This window comes from Penaeus monodon, chromosome 8 (genome assembly GCF_015228065.2).
Source record: "Penaeus monodon isolate SGIC_2016 chromosome 8, NSTDA_Pmon_1, whole genome shotgun sequence".
Lineage (NCBI taxonomy): Eukaryota > Metazoa > Arthropoda > Malacostraca > Decapoda > Penaeidae > Penaeus > Penaeus monodon.
The window spans coordinates 7,898,757-7,913,756 of record NC_051393.1 but is presented as its reverse complement, the minus strand read 5'-3'; the positions used below and the strand labels follow the sequence as shown (position 1 = coordinate 7,913,756).

At 39.7% G+C, this 15,000-nt stretch overlaps 3 protein-coding genes across 3 annotated transcripts in view; 1 reads left to right on the top strand and 2 right to left on the bottom strand.

The window, feature by feature from the left end:
• Positions 1 to 6,218, bottom strand: part of LOC119575855 — a 6,269-nt gene extending 51 nt beyond the window's left edge. The window contains exons 1-10 of the mRNA XM_037923396.1: positions 6,097 to 6,218; positions 5,554 to 5,615; positions 5,303 to 5,404; positions 4,509 to 4,781; positions 4,177 to 4,313; positions 2,527 to 3,955; positions 2,147 to 2,343; positions 1,282 to 1,473; positions 800 to 1,057; positions 1 to 270 (exon numbers count right to left, since the gene is read on the bottom strand). The exon at positions 1 to 270 is cut by the window's left edge and continues 51 nt beyond it. Of these exons, the coding sequence (XP_037779324.1) occupies positions 109 to 270; positions 800 to 1,057; positions 1,282 to 1,473; positions 2,147 to 2,343; positions 2,527 to 3,955; positions 4,177 to 4,313; positions 4,509 to 4,781; positions 5,303 to 5,404; positions 5,554 to 5,615; positions 6,097 to 6,218 (2,934 nt within the window). The 3' untranslated portion in view covers positions 1 to 108. The remainder of the gene's footprint in view (positions 271 to 799; positions 1,058 to 1,281; positions 1,474 to 2,146; positions 2,344 to 2,526; positions 3,956 to 4,176; positions 4,314 to 4,508; positions 4,782 to 5,302; positions 5,405 to 5,553; positions 5,616 to 6,096) is intronic.
• A 3,016-nt stretch (positions 6,219 to 9,234) lies between these two features.
• LOC119576092 (eukaryotic translation initiation factor 3 subunit F-1-like) lies at positions 9,235 to 14,118 on the bottom strand. The gene is made up of 7 exons (XM_037923633.1): positions 13,959 to 14,118; positions 11,474 to 11,550; positions 11,107 to 11,313; positions 10,743 to 10,845; positions 10,192 to 10,308; positions 9,875 to 10,008; positions 9,235 to 9,472 (listed from the first exon to the last, which is right to left on the bottom strand). Exons 1-7 carry the CDS (start codon positions 14,065 to 14,067, stop codon positions 9,383 to 9,385), a joined length of 837 nt encoding a protein of 278 aa, XP_037779561.1. The 5' UTR covers positions 14,068 to 14,118; the 3' UTR covers positions 9,235 to 9,382.
• Positions 14,119 to 14,517: 399 nt separating this feature from the next.
• The window catches only part of LOC119576091 (solute carrier family 35 member E1 homolog), a 28,231-nt gene continuing 27,748 nt past the window's right edge, over positions 14,518 to 15,000 (top strand). Inside the window, exon 1 of the mRNA XM_037923632.1 lies at positions 14,518 to 14,842. Coding sequence (XP_037779560.1) covers positions 14,518 to 14,842 — 325 coding nt within the window. The remainder of the gene's footprint in view (positions 14,843 to 15,000) is intronic.

Sequence of the window (15,000 nt, the reverse complement as noted above, 5' to 3'; positions counted from 1 at the left end):
GCCACTATTTTATGTACACAGTAAGGCTGACTACCTCTTTTTTTTTATCAAGATGAAAAGACAGCAGTCATCACCGGGCTACTTCACAGGTGATAATTCGGAGGAAGGCTAGAGAGACCGAAGCGCCATCATACTATACAGGACGACGAAGATAGTCACGAGCGACAGGGTGAACACACGAGCCATGACGTTGTATCGACGAGCCACTGAGCAACCTGCCGACTCTCGGTGCGTCAGTTCTTGGCTTCTTTTGGTGAACAGAGGGACAACCTGGAAGCAATACGTATATTGCACAATAGTTCATTCGATAATAAGGAAAGAATAACTGGCAACTCACTCTGAACTCGGAGTACCCCGATTCGAGGAAATATAACTGAATAGTGTAAAGCAATAAATATATAGTATATGAGTTGAAACCTCGCCCGGGCTATGCCCATGAGGGGAGCCCGGCCTGTGTCGACTTATGCCGACTCGCTCACGTGTGTCAGCTGGTGCTGACTCGGCTGAACCTAGTCCTTACCCGCCGTGGTGCCCAGCCACAGCAGTAACCTCCAGGCGACAATTGCAATAGAGAATTGGCAAATCTGAGTACTCAGCAGTTCGAGTTGCCAGTATTTTTCTTTCCTGAGACTGGACAGAGCATAGTTAACATTGTTATAGACTGGTAAATCATTTTTGAAACATGAGTAATCAGCACACAGAAAAAGGTCATCGCCGAATACCTAAAATTCCAAATCTCTCTTCGATATCATATGGAGTTGCATCTACATTTCGTTTTTACATCATAAGAGGATCTCACCTTCTTGTCGCTCAGAGGGCCTGGCAAACACGCCATCTTGTAGACGAAACCAGGGAGGCGGTTGCTGTGAAAGATGACGTTGATTAGCGTCTGAAAAACGATGATGAGAAAGCAGGAAGTGATGATCACGGCATACCATACATCGATGAGCTTGAGGTAGGGTGTTTTGACGGAGGAGCTGGTGGTAGAGCTGAAGAGCGCCGCCAGCACCAACTGAGCCGTTAGGGAAATCATGATTCGGTTTGTGAAGTCGTCGAGCTGTTGGTGTATGAAGGCGGAAGGGTCTAACATCGTTTCGTTGCATCGAATTGAATTAACTTTGCAAAATCAATGGTATATATTTTTATTGGTTTTGCGTTATGAGGTGACTAATTATAACAGAAAATAAAACTTCATGATTGAATTTTCAAAAATTTGAATATCAGTAAGTATGCATGTATGTGACATAGGCAGGGGTGGCCTAGTCATACAGCATTACAAACCTGGAAGTAAAAAGTGGCGTAGGAAATCACGAACATGAGAAGACTAGGGAAGTAACTGTTCATGATGTGGTATCCGTAAAGGCGTCGCAAGTGGTAGGAGAGCACGAAGTAGGTGTTGTTGTCGGCTGCTTGCATGAGCCAGCCCACCTCCGTCGTCTGGTCCTCCAGCACATACTCCAGAAGAGAGCGACGCTTTGGCCGGAGGTGAGGAGAGGTAAGATAAATGCTTGATGTTTATTGCACGTCGGGGAATACCCTTCCTTCCTATAGCGTATAAACATTCACTTATTTTGTTAGTTCAGTAGAAGACTCCTTGTGAAGGAATGCTCCGCCTAGCATATAACTTATCTGTTAATATGACTTTATTAAGTTAAAACTACCACAAACCTAACCAGTTAATAGACTGAAAGGTAAGAATTTTAGAACAGTCTGGGCATCACGTCAGCCATATATTTTCACTGACATTTCTGTTGATTTGCAACACCAAACTCTAGACATAGCTCACTAGGAAATGTATCATGAAGATTCCGAATTTCTTACATCAGTATTTAGTACTTACCAGCAAATAAAGGGAATTGAAGAGGAGAATGAAACATATCTAAACCTAAACTTCTACGGTCTTGTCATTCTTGTATGTATAGTTAAAAGGCAAATAATGATAATTTGGTGATTATTCGGTTTTCAGAGAGAGAGAGAGAGAGAGAGAGAGAGAGAGAGAGAGAGAGAGAGAGAGAGAGAGAGAGAGAGAGAGAGAGAGAGAGAGAGAGAGAGAGAGAGTGGGAGAGACAGGGACAGAGAACGAGAACGAGAAAGTCTATAAACGCAGCCATACTTATTCCATTTTATTTTAGGAATGTACACTCACAGCATTGAGGTAAGGAACGTAGTTACCAGGAAGAGCTTTGTCAAACACCCTGGACCACGGGGAGTTAATCAGAATGAAGGACAGGTTGCACAGCTGAGTGTCGAAGGGATACAGCTGCAACTGAAACTGGCAGGGTACTGTAGCCAACACGCCCAGGTATACCTCGACTGCAGTATCTATTCCATCTGCTACGTGGCCTACGAGTTTTTGTTAATATTAATTTTGGCATCTCGAGTAATTCTATCAAATTTAAGCTGCTGTGAAGTTGTTGTTTTTTCTTCTTTTTTTCTAATTTGAGATATCTCTGCAGAAACGTAAGGTCAATTAAATATATTTAATTGATGTCGGTCAGGCGTACTAATAACAGTATTATTACTCACCCATATACGGATCAGCAAGGGGCCTTTTCTCTGTAGCATCGTTATTATAGGCATAACAGAACTCTTCATAATCATTGGTGCCCAGGACGGTGCCATCGCCGTGGCCCGATACTGCCTGTACAGCCGGTGTCCAAACCAACTCACACGGAAAATAGTTCTTTATGTTGGGCTTAAGATTGCTAAATTTCAGTCTCGGGTCGTACCAAGTCAGCGTGATTCCTACGTCCATTGAAGCCGTCGCATTGAAGGCCGTGATGTCACTCAGGTGATAGACATCAATATGGTAAGCTAGGGGTACAGTGCCGTTCTCCCAGGGTCGGAGAGGTGGAGGAGAAGAGACGTCATAGCGAGATGGCTTTTCCACAACGTGGCAATTTACTTCGTCAGACATATCCCGGCAATGCAAAATATCGTCACAGCGTAAGATCTGAGAGATACACTGGCCATCGTCGCAGGTGAACTGAGTGGTGAGGCATTTAGTCAGCGTGAGCACGACCTCCTGGCTCCCCGCCATCCACCGTCGTCGTCCGATCGGGACCGCTGCGCCCTCCAGCCTCCACTCAACACGATGCAGGTTCGAACTCAGCACCCATATGGAATCCTCAAGCTTGATTTGAGAGCTTCCTTTACTTTGGAATATGGGAACCGATAAATTAGAATCTATGTAATATGTGTAATCGAAAAAACGCCCGGTGTGGCCGTACAAAGTATACATGGATGTAGGTGACGTCTTGCAAATGGAGCAGTCCAGACGCCGGACGCAAGCCACCAGTTTTTCTTCGTTCGAATCCCAGGCGGGGCACTGGTCTCCGGGCGTGATCGCCACTGTCGTCCCGTTCTTTACATCGAGCCAAGTCGAAGGCTCACCTGAGTCCGCACAGATGTTGCTGAATTGCAGTGAAGTTGTGTTTATTGCCGTTAAATCGTCTGATGATACCAGTGTCCCCGCCAAAGCGTGACAAAGCGACTGGGATTGGCTATATGTCTCGGCTGGTTGTAGGAGGACGTAGCGAGGGTATGAAGAACACACTTCCTGCAATGAGTTGAGCTGAAAAGAAGCATCGCCTACCACAGCCCAGTCCTTATTCATCGTCAAGTCCGGAAACTCCTGCGCTCGCCTTGCACACTCGACCGCCTTCCCAATATCTGGGATAATTCGGCTCCACCAGCGAAGCCGACTCACCGTACCTCTTAACTTACCGCGTCCAAACCCGCCCACACACAGCTTTCCTGTCGGCGCCTTAGATTTTCCCTGGGTTTCCTGACAACTGTCAGCCTCCAGTGTGTTATTCGGCACACAGCTGTTAGGATGGGGTGCAGTCTTATCTTCCTGCGCTGTGGATCCTTCAGATGGGTTGTGCCCCTCGCCTACACCAGGTGCTCGCATGCTCGACAGTGGCCTTTCTTCGTCGTCCGCTAAGCAGCGACTCTTAAAAAGAGAAGAAAAAACAGCTTTCATAGCAATTGTACAGTAAAAATATATATGATAACTATGGCCTGGAAACCTTACTTTTATTCAGCGGTTTGATGGTCATAACTAAGTTCTTTTGTTCGTTCTTTTACATGTTTATCCTTTGATAGATTTACACCGTGAATAACATAAGTACGTTGCCCACCCTTAAAGAATGAATCATCCATCAAGACATTTACCTTCCCCGAGCCACCGTCGTACTGCAAACACAGGTGGCGCCACTGTTCAGGAGGGAACTTCACTTCGAAGAAATACTCGCTCGTATCGCCTCCCATCGAATTCTTCACTCGGAGGAGCACGCCCATTTGTATGACGTCTGGATGTAATTACATCAATGCCTTTTAACTAGACTCAGTGATGTGCATAATTTAATTACAAGCTTAAGCGTAAAGGGTTTCTGAAATATCTGTTAAAATGAAGTCGTCTAATGATTTGCCAATAAAATGTTAAGAAATAATTTTTAGAATCATCTGTCAAGTAAGTAGTAAATAGTAATGAAATTCATATTTACCGACAAAAACCCTCCGGTATTTCTCGGTGATAGTTAAAAGGGTAGAGTACGTATAACTTCTGTCAACTTTGACGAAGGCACAAACAGTAAAAGAACTATTCGAAATAACTGAAGAATTTAACAGCTTGTCAGCCCCAGTCACTGCAGCGGGAGTACCAGTTGTTCTCGCTTCATTCTGTCCAGGACCATTCGAGATTGGCAGGTTTCTCCCGGCGGGTCCACAAACAGTGGATTGTCCTGGTCCCATTTGGACACTGACTAGCATCTGCGGGTCTGGGGATTAAAAATGTTTGAGTTGAAAATAATAGTATTAAAAATATGTATATAGTTAATAAATACATAGTGTAGACAGAAGGTTGTTGTTGGCACACTGACTTTGAACTATTTAGCCTGTTATAGATTCTCATTTCTATTTTAGATTACCCGAGAGAGACGAGGAAGACATATCTAGAGCCTCGGCAGCAGACGCGAAGAGGGACGCGGTTGATAACAAGCATCGTATAAACGACACCGACATAACGGAGGCACTTCTAAAAAATCCTGTTGATGACGTACTGAGCCGCTCAACAGAAAGACGGTATGGAATAGCGATACTCAACCTTCATGAAGAAATGTGAAGTTATATATAAAACAATATGAAAACATACAGCAACGTAAATAATTACACAACAGATGCAATAGGGGGCAGCAAGTACCTAAACTGAGCGAGAAAACAACATGAATGCGCTCACCTGGCCGTTCCACCTTAATTTATAGACTCAGGTCGCAGCATTGATCTTAGGCGTCGATCTGACATTTGATCTGGAGATAATTCTCGCCCCTTGTCCTTCCAGGAGGTTCTTGCACACTCGAAATCCTGAACTTGACATCCCCTTTGACGCTTTCTCCACATGAGTCTCGGACACAGCATATTACTTGATATATATGCTTATATATAACTCAGCTTCCCTGAGTTGAAGCGTCTCATGTAATTATGGTATATATGTATATACGTGTGTGTGTGTGTGCAGCATCCTCATGGAGGCAAACCTTCCCTTGGACTCACGAATTGATTTAATGGCTGCGCAGTTCCTTTCAAAGGTCATCCAGGCACCCAGGGACACAAGCCTGAGACAAAAAAAAAAAAACTCAGAGCTATCTCGCACAGCCAGGGTGTTGATACGCTATCACCTCAAAGAACAACTATTTGCCAAGGGCATGGACTCCCCCTACCCTGACTTTATTGAAGCCCCACCGAGGGCACAACTCTTGATCGAGTTCCCTGTTATGAGCTTGTCAAAGAGAAAGAATCAATACCCCATGCTTAGTCTAAAGACAGAAGCCGAGAGGTTCATTGCAGCCATCACTCCTCCGGGTAGCAGAACCTATTTCACGGATGGATCAGTCGATCCCTTAAACAATACTGCAGGCGCCGGCTTTGCAGCAAGGGATGCCACAAAATCCATGAGGGTAGCAGACAACGCCTCCTCGTCAAAGGCAGAGTCAGTTGCGATCATGGGAACCCTAGCCCACGCGTCCCTGAGGGACGAACACGTGGTCATACATACAGACTCCAGGGCAGCCACTGACTGTCTACAGCACAGCCTACCCTAAGACAACATCTACCTCATGGCCATTGTGCTTACCATAGCGCAGAGGATTCTTGCTCAGGGTAGAAGAATAAACATAAAATGGGTTCCCAGCTACATAGGCATCAGAAGGAACGAGCATGCTGACAGACTAAGTGACATTGGCAGGGGTATGCCCCCAAATCCCATGATCATACAACCAAGCGGAAAAATCTTAAGGCTGAAGTGTAAAGCCACAGCTCTTGAATTCGTCCTGCAACTTCACAGAGAGGAAACGAGATCCTCCCCCTCGGCCAGATGGTACTCAGACGCCACAGACTATGAACTACTGGCACTCTCTGAAACATTCAATAAAGGTACCGAAGTCATTCTTCACAGAATCAGACTAGGTTACCATTGCGCATGGTGCATAAAGACAATTGACTTTACCAGCCGTCGGGCTGGTAAAGAAATTATGCCGCATGCTTACATCATGGCGGCAGGAGCGCCTGCTGGCAATCCCGCCACCACGGAAAGTGTCGAGTGTCAGAGAACAAAATGGCCCACGTATATGGAAGGTCCGGTCGAAGCTAGATCTTCGCTAATCTCAATTATTATTATTATTATTATTATTATTATTATTATTATTATTATTATTATTATTGTGTGTGTGTGTGTGTGTGTGTGTGTGTGTGTGTGTGTGTGTGTGTGTGTGTGTGTGTGTGTTAAACTGTATTTAATTAGTGTTCCACGGTGCGACAATAAATACTTGAGAAACCAGGTCAATAATTAATAGCTTCGTGGTTTTCTTTTGCTCGCAATATACCCAGTACATTAGGATAACTGCCCTCATTCTTAAGGGCTGCGGTACCCTCATGCTATTGTAAAATATTTATATAAAAAAACAGATCGAAGAGGTCATTCATAAAAATCTTCGCTGACATTTGCTAAGGACAATAATGCCGATAAAAAAATATGGATATTTTTGTATTGAACTTCAAATTGATAATGGAATATACCTTGCCAGCAATAACAGTGTCGACCGCTACTGCAACATAGATAACAAAATCCGTTCAAGCGGGAACCTCTTTTAACAATTTCGTTTCGGGTAAGGGAATATTCCCGGGATGGCGGTATGACGATCCTCTACAAATGCTCACATGGGACGATCATCTCGGTAGATATATAGATAAAAGAGAACAATAACACTAAGAGTTGATGCAGAATCAGCCAGTCTATCAAATGGGGATAATACCGAGGATGGCATATTGTCATATCCACCCTGTGATTCCAACATTAGTCACTCTCCTCTCGTTTCCAGGTGGAGGTCCATCCCGTCTCGACTTCCCTTTACATTAGATTTGGTTGGCATTTCTCAAGCCACGAATTTGTGGTCCCATATATCAGTGGATGGTAATTACTATGTTCATATTAATATTCTGAACTCAAAGGGTTACTCTTTTAAAAGACATTATTTTTTATTCCAAGTATCATATTCGTTATCATGTTAATTTTTTGACCTTCCAGTTTTGCTGTCCAGGTAAGATATGGATTTGTTTTCCAATATTTCCATATAACTGTTTTCTTCAATATATAAAGCAATATGAAGAATCGCATTGCACAGGATTTTTATATTGTCTGCCAAATTTATCAGTTAATGAGAGAGAGAAAAAGAAAACATCTATCATTGGGAAAAGAGAATGTGTCATATTTTACTTTACAAAATGTCTTAAGACCCAAGGATGTGCTTCTAGTATGGTGTATGACTTAAACTAAAGAAAACAATAGTTTACCAGCCAGAAGTGCAATCACAGATCATTCTAACAAAATGTAACAGATCTCACTGTGGCAATAATAGGTGAAGAAACGCATAGTTATGCAAAAGGCAGATGTCAGCAATATGGTACCAGGTTATATTCAAATACAAAAAGGACAATATGAAATAAACAACTCTTTGATGATATAAATTTTATTTCTCTTGTGTTTTACCATTTTCCTTTTTTTATGTTACTTCTATTGATACCAAATATGCAGATCACCAAGAAATTTTATTAGCAGTATTGTAGATATCAGTATTACACCAAGTTCTGACCAAAAATGTAAGCACCATTGGAAGCTCTAGGCCAGTGGTTATGAACTGTTTTATACTTGCATTCCCTGTTTTCAGAACACAATGTTTGTGACCCTACATTAGCCTATTCATTTGCTAGTTTTCCTCATTTTATCACCTAGGCTTCGTGATCCCTAGTAGGAGTGTGACCGAACCTGTAGGTAGTTATTGCCATACACTCAAAATACATCAGCAGATCTTGACTTGTATCTTGTGAGCCTGGAATAACCAGAATTAACATGGGAAAAGTTTTTCCTCATTTCTACTTAGCTCAGCAATACCAGTTTCCATGAATAAACTTACAGAGTACTTGTGAGTAGTTAATGAACTGTTTTCTTACAGAGTACTTGTGAGTAGTTAATGAACTGTTTTCAAGACTTCTACCGACTGATGAAGCTCTTGGTCCACCATATAGGCCTATTCAGATTCGGAAGGCAGCACTAGAGTGATTCGCAAGTAAACATCAAAGAATGGGGTTGGGAAGCTAGGGATGGGGATGATGTCTATTGAGGGGTGTCAATCAAGCAACACCATCAAACATGATTACTGTAATTTGTGGATGTGGAAAGGACCAGCAAGCTCCAGAAGTAGCAGGATGATTGCTTGGTAGTAAAATTATACATTTTGTGACTGGAGCAGAAGAAAAAAATGTTCCATCGGATGATGTAACACTGCTACCAATTAAAAGATGAATCTGATATTACTATCTTATATGTCAAACAACAATTACAGGTATATATATATATATAAATAATTCTGTGAAATCTTGATTTTTTTCACCAATTCAATATAGTGCGTGTGTTTGTCATATGAGGTGCTTTCTCATTATATTTTCAAAGGCACCAGTTTATTTGTCAGTCCAGATTACCATTTGAAATCATGTAATCACAGCATGTATGGCCCCTCAAAAAAATGCTTGTGTTTGAAGTAGTAGTCAGGATTTACCCCCTCCAGGACTTGCCTAATGAGTTTTGTGTATACAGGCTACACTGAACAGTTTGTAATTATTCATTATATTATTAAAATGGTCTAATAAACAACATTCAAATAAGGTTGAAAAAAGAAAGTGTCTCTCCTTTAAATTTATTTTCCAAAACATAGCACTGAACCTCAAACTAGTTTTAATGTAACACCTTGCTGACAGTGTCACATCAGATACTATCTTCTTGCCAGCCAACAAATGCAAAGCATTTTCAGCAGTTCTTTCTTAATCAAGCTCACTGAGTTGCAACCAGCATTGTAAGTTTCTCATTGAGGCTCACATTCACCTTGGTAAGCTGAGAGAGATACATCACCATCAGCAGATCCTGGAAAGAAATTAATACAAATTGAGGAGATTTATCATCACTGCATTGATAACAATCAAATGAACATTTAATTTATTGCTTTAAATTATCAAAAATCTAAATGAAAGTCTTCTTACAAAATTAAAAATTATGATTCATGTTCCTGTAATACTTTTAACAGTAATATATCAATGATTACATTGCCAATAAAAGCAAACAACTCAAATTAACATCATCAACCAAGATGTACAAACCCAAGGATAAGATTTTTATGAACATTAGTAGAATACAAAGGTTGCTGTAGCTCTAGAATTTTGCAAAAAGTTCAACTGAGTCTTGATACATGAGAAGCATAGAAAAAAGAAAGATGAAGAAGAAAAAGAAGAAGAAGAAGATGATTTCAGGATTTACAATTTTGCATACCTTCATGTTTGTGTTCAGCATCTCCTCAAAATCATGTGCAGACATCTTAGGAACCCTGTTTACAATCTTTGTCAGCTCACGGCCTATGTAATTGTCTGCCAGTACTTTCCCACTTAGGACATCATCTACGTAAGCTGTTTACAGAATAAGAACACAATATTAAAACTGATATTTCCAGTTTTGAAAAATAAAATACATAAATATGATATAAATAATGCATATGACTGTATATGTTAAGAAACTTTTGCAATATTTACACCAAACCATCTAATAACAATCAAGTATGTGATAGAAGTTAACTTTCGAAAACTACTTACCAATAAGAATATCCAAAGCAGATTCCATGTTCGTTGTTGCTTCTGATATCTGATGAAGATCTGAAGTTGGGTCTACTATTCTAGGTCTGCTGTACTTGCTCTTCTGAGCAACATTAGCTGCAAGGTAAGTTAAGAGGTATCTTACAGCCGGAGTTCAGGCTACTATCAACATTTCTAAGTAGTTCATGTAAATACAGCAAACAATTGGTTGAAAATGTTAAAGATCATGAATAATGAGTGCCATAAATTTCTACCTCTCTAAAGAGTGAAAATACCTACTCTATATTCATAATGCTGATATTGCATTAACTTTGCATACATTAACTTTTTACACTGCCAAGTTCAAAATGTATTTTGATGAAGACATGTCTAGCATGATATTGATATTGAAAACCACAATAAAAAGTGATAGGTTGCACATCTCAGGTAAAAGTAACATGTCAAAGTAACAACTAATAATTCTGTCTTATAATATAATTCATTCTCAATCACATAATTATAAAAATAAACAGTTTGCAGAACATACATCACCCAAAGAAAATCTGACTTACTTCCAACAATCTCAGGAGAATAGGAGACAATCGAAACAGGAATTGGGGCAAACATTGTGCCTGGTGTACGTCCTGGAACACCCATGCTAGCACTTACGTAGGCCTAGAGGAAAGATTTTTTAACATTAAATATTTTATGATAAAATAAATTAATAGGAAATTACGAAGAAAGCAAAATATATATATACACACGGGTTTGTAGGGAAAAGAACAATGAGAATGGTAGGGAATTGGACTTCATGTAGAGGGGAGAAAGAAGAAAGAATTGCAATAAATTAACCACTGAATCCTGAATCTAAACATAAATAACTATACAAAAAATTACATACATCCTGTATAGTATTTAAAACATAGCGGCCTTTACCTTAATGTTCATGCGACCCCCATGTAAAGTTGTATCAACAGTAAGGTGAATTGGGTTGCTTGTCACACGAGAATAATAATCATGGATGAGGAGTGAGTGGTCTGTGATCTCATGACCCGTTGCCCACCATCCAACTATGACCTCACTGGGGTTCACCTTGCGATGTAACTCGTACATGTCTTTTGCAAAGTCCAGTTCCACTGCAACCTAAAATAAAAAAATGATCAATAATGTGGGCATTCAAATTAATTTATACTTTTTAATTTAACAGATTTTTAAATTAAAAGGATTACAAAACTGAAGGCATTACTTGAAACTGATTGAAACTGATGCAGTCTACAGTTTTTTATAAAAAAGTCAAACTTACCTCTTCTTTCGATTCATTGTGAGGAACACAGAAGCAATTAGTAATCTCTACAGCACCCTTATCTACGCCAACATTTCCTGAAAAGAAAAGATAAACTTTGAGAGAAGACATTTCTTAAAGATTTATAAAAGTTCATTAAATAAACACTGACAGACTGGAAAAGGACTATCCATAAAAGTCTTAACTGACTTGTTAATTTACAGATGCTATTTAGCCCATAAACATTGTGCTATTTACTGTGCATGCTAGCCTAATGTTTCCAAAAATTATTTAGCTTACTAAGCAGATAAGAGAAAAGCTTTCAAAGGGAAATTTCACATGTACATTAAATATCTTATTACTATATTAATACACAACTATATTCTAGTTTGTTTATCATAACTTGAGATACAAGAAACTATTATTTAATATGTTTAATGCTTCATATTATTTTTTTAATTTTATTTTAAAATCTTTTAAAACATTACCACTTTATTGGGTATCAAGACACTTATCACTGGATTGCACATCCTAATGTTCTTTTTTTGAGGACTTTATAGTCATGGGTTTCACAGTCACAGGCTACAACTCCACAGGACTCTAAAGACAAAATTTTGCTTGGCACCAACTTTCTGATAGGTTTGTCAGTGCTAAGAAGTGAGGTAATACATAAACAAAACCAATAAACGAAATTTTCTTAAACATACTAAAGGTGTCCTTTACCCGACTTATTACTAGTGTCATTTCTTACTTGGGATTAAGGTCACCATGTCAGAGTCCTGACCAAGTTCTCTATTCTACACTGACATTTGCATCTATAAAAAATTTCAAAAGCTGCAAAATTCTAAAATATTTACCAGTGATAGAAACCAAGCAGTTCAGACACTAGATAAAAGCAAAGAAAAGTTGTTTTTTGCTAAATAAAGATGTATGACTTTCAGCTAGCAAATTTTTTGTAGTAGCAAATGTATTAATCTGTGATTTATATCAAGAAAGCATTCAAATTGTATTTGATGTAGCAAAATTGTATCCCCTATCCATTTTGGGTTGCTTACCCTGGGGTTCCAGGTGGCAGAACCCCCTGGCTATGGACCATACAAAGCATGTTGTATAAATCCAATGGTGATCACAGGGTTCAGCCCCCCTTGCTTGCAAAATCATGCAATAAAAAAACCTTGCTTCTAATAGGACAATATTACACGCAGTATTAACATAAATTATTACCGATTTTGCTATTGTAAGCAACCACAGATGATTAGATGATTGGGTGTGCCATCACTGTGTGCCACAAAATCGAGCTAAAGTATTCGTAGTTACGTAGGACAGGCAATAATTTAAAGTTGCGCGGCATTAAAAGCCCCCACAACCTCTGAATATTTTGCGCTCAGGCAGAGATCAATAAATTCCATCGTACATCTTAAGACAAGTATAAGTATTGAACTGTTACCATACTTGACGATAATCATCACTAAGGTTTGTAAGCTGTTACCAAAATGTATTAAAAATTTATTGTTTGAGAATAACATTTGTGTAGACTGTGTACTGTAATGATTTTGCGACACGCAAGTGTCAATAGTGCATGTGTGCGCGCATGTTTTTGTGCGTGTTGTTGTTGTTGTTTTTGCTTTGCTTTGCTCTGCTTTGTATATTTATTTGTTAATGCAATAAAATACTGTTGCTGTTTGAGTAACAATAAATGAAGCCTTATGCATACAGTCATCTGGAAATTTTCAAAATGCCCTTTCATACTAAAAAGTTGCTTTTGTGCAATCTTGATTTAATGAATTTGTATTGTGCATGAATCAGGCAAAAAGTAATCCTGGATTTCACCGCATATTTGAATACTGTAATTGTATAGGTGAAACATGGCTCTTACCCCTGTGGAGTTTCTGCAACCACAATTTTAAGTTATTTTAGTGCTATTATTCTATTTTCTGTGTGCAAATCATGCAAACTCCTAAAACACAGTGCAAAGCCAACTCTTACACAACTTTGCTGTCAGGGAATACAAGTTCCATCACTCGTCAATGAGTCAAATGGACTGAAAACAACAGCACAACAGCATTTAAACTACGAAGGGGGATTGCATACCAACAAGAATTGTTTTGAACGTCGGAGGCTGGATGAAACTGGAAATTTACCAATAAATTATCCAGTCATTTTTAATATGAGGGGGAACCAATTAACGGAAATTGATCCCTAATTGCATGACAGAAGTTAGTGACACTTCCTTCCCATGTGGATACCATCACACCTTCAGACAGGACTATCAGACCCGCTTTAATCAGTCTGAAACCTTATTAAACACTGAACGAAATATTACCAAACCTACAAAACACCCACATCAGGCAGCGTGTGAAAAATACGAAAGAACAGGTACAATACGAAAGAAAACAAACGAATACCAAACTTGGGTAAACATCTGTCCATCGACCGGTATGGAATCTCGGAAACAAAGTACTTTCCTCTCAGGCACAATTATTTCGCTCCTCAAACAACACCTTACCTAGAAGGGTCCCGATTACACGATGGGCATCTGGATTTCGTCTCTCGTAGGAATCGACAATGCTAAAGAACACCACAGGGTGCACTTGGGCCACGAAGTTGAGCGCCATGTTTGTGACGGAGAGAAGGATCGCTTAAGATACAAAGACTCGACATTCTCCCTCGTCCTTTCTCTTTCTCTCTCTCAAATGCGATCTAATATCATATCTCTGTGGCGTATTATACCATAAGTAAATGCAGGTTAATTGATTATCTTTCATATTTGATTTGGTTATTTTATGCGAATTATACATCTCTGTATCTAATGACTTAAGTATTACAATACATATTGTATAATTTCTTTTGAAGGTCGTTAAGTAACTCCAATGTAAATTTTGGTTAATAAGTAACAACGGAAAATTTATGACTATCGATAAGATAAGTTCTCTAGATATATACTAATACGATAGAAATAATTAAGAGAGGTAAACTAGCGGCTGAATGTCTTATTTTCCACGTGTTTCCTTCCTCCGCGACGGGAATCAGCTGAACGATGACGTCACCTGTCAGCTTGTGCCAACATGGCTCACAAGAGACAGGAAAATGAGATTCTGCGGGTATTATTATTGTGTGTCCTGTGGTACCTGGTGAGCTCCAGTAATAATGTTGTCGGCAAAACGCTCTTGAATGAATTCCCTTACCCTATGACTGTGACTATGGTGCAGTTAGTGTCGATATCGCTGTACAGCAGCCCTGTGTTGAGATGGATGGGCGTTCGGAGAAGGGCCGAGATCAGCTGGAGTTATTACAAGAAGATTGTAATTCCTTTGGCGTTTGGGAAATTTCTAGCGTCCGTCTCGTCTCATATTAGCATTTGGAGAGTACCTGTTTCGTATGCACACACAGGTAAGGAAAATAAACCACTGACCTTGGCAGGGGACTTTGGTGACTGGCAGCAGCATTCAACAAGTTGGATGACAGGAATTTTGGATGAGCTGGGTGAAAGTACATAATTTCTAAGACCGATTTCTTATTTTCTGGTGATTTTCACTTTCTGTTTAAGT

Bases quoted from the DNA above. Each gene is read 5' to 3' on its own strand.
- LOC119576092 (XM_037923633.1), bottom strand. From the start codon at position 14,067: ATGGCGCTCAACTTCGTGGCCCAAGTGCACCCTGTGGTGTTCTTTAGC. The intron at 11,314-11,473 runs GTAAGTTTGACT...TTTTTATTTTAG, and splicing joins ACAATGAATCGAAAGAAGAG to GTTGCAGTGGAACTGGACTT. The intron at 9,473-9,874 runs GTATGCAAAATT...ATTTCTTTCCAG, and splicing joins TGCTGAACACAAACATGAAG to GATCTGCTGATGGTGATGTA.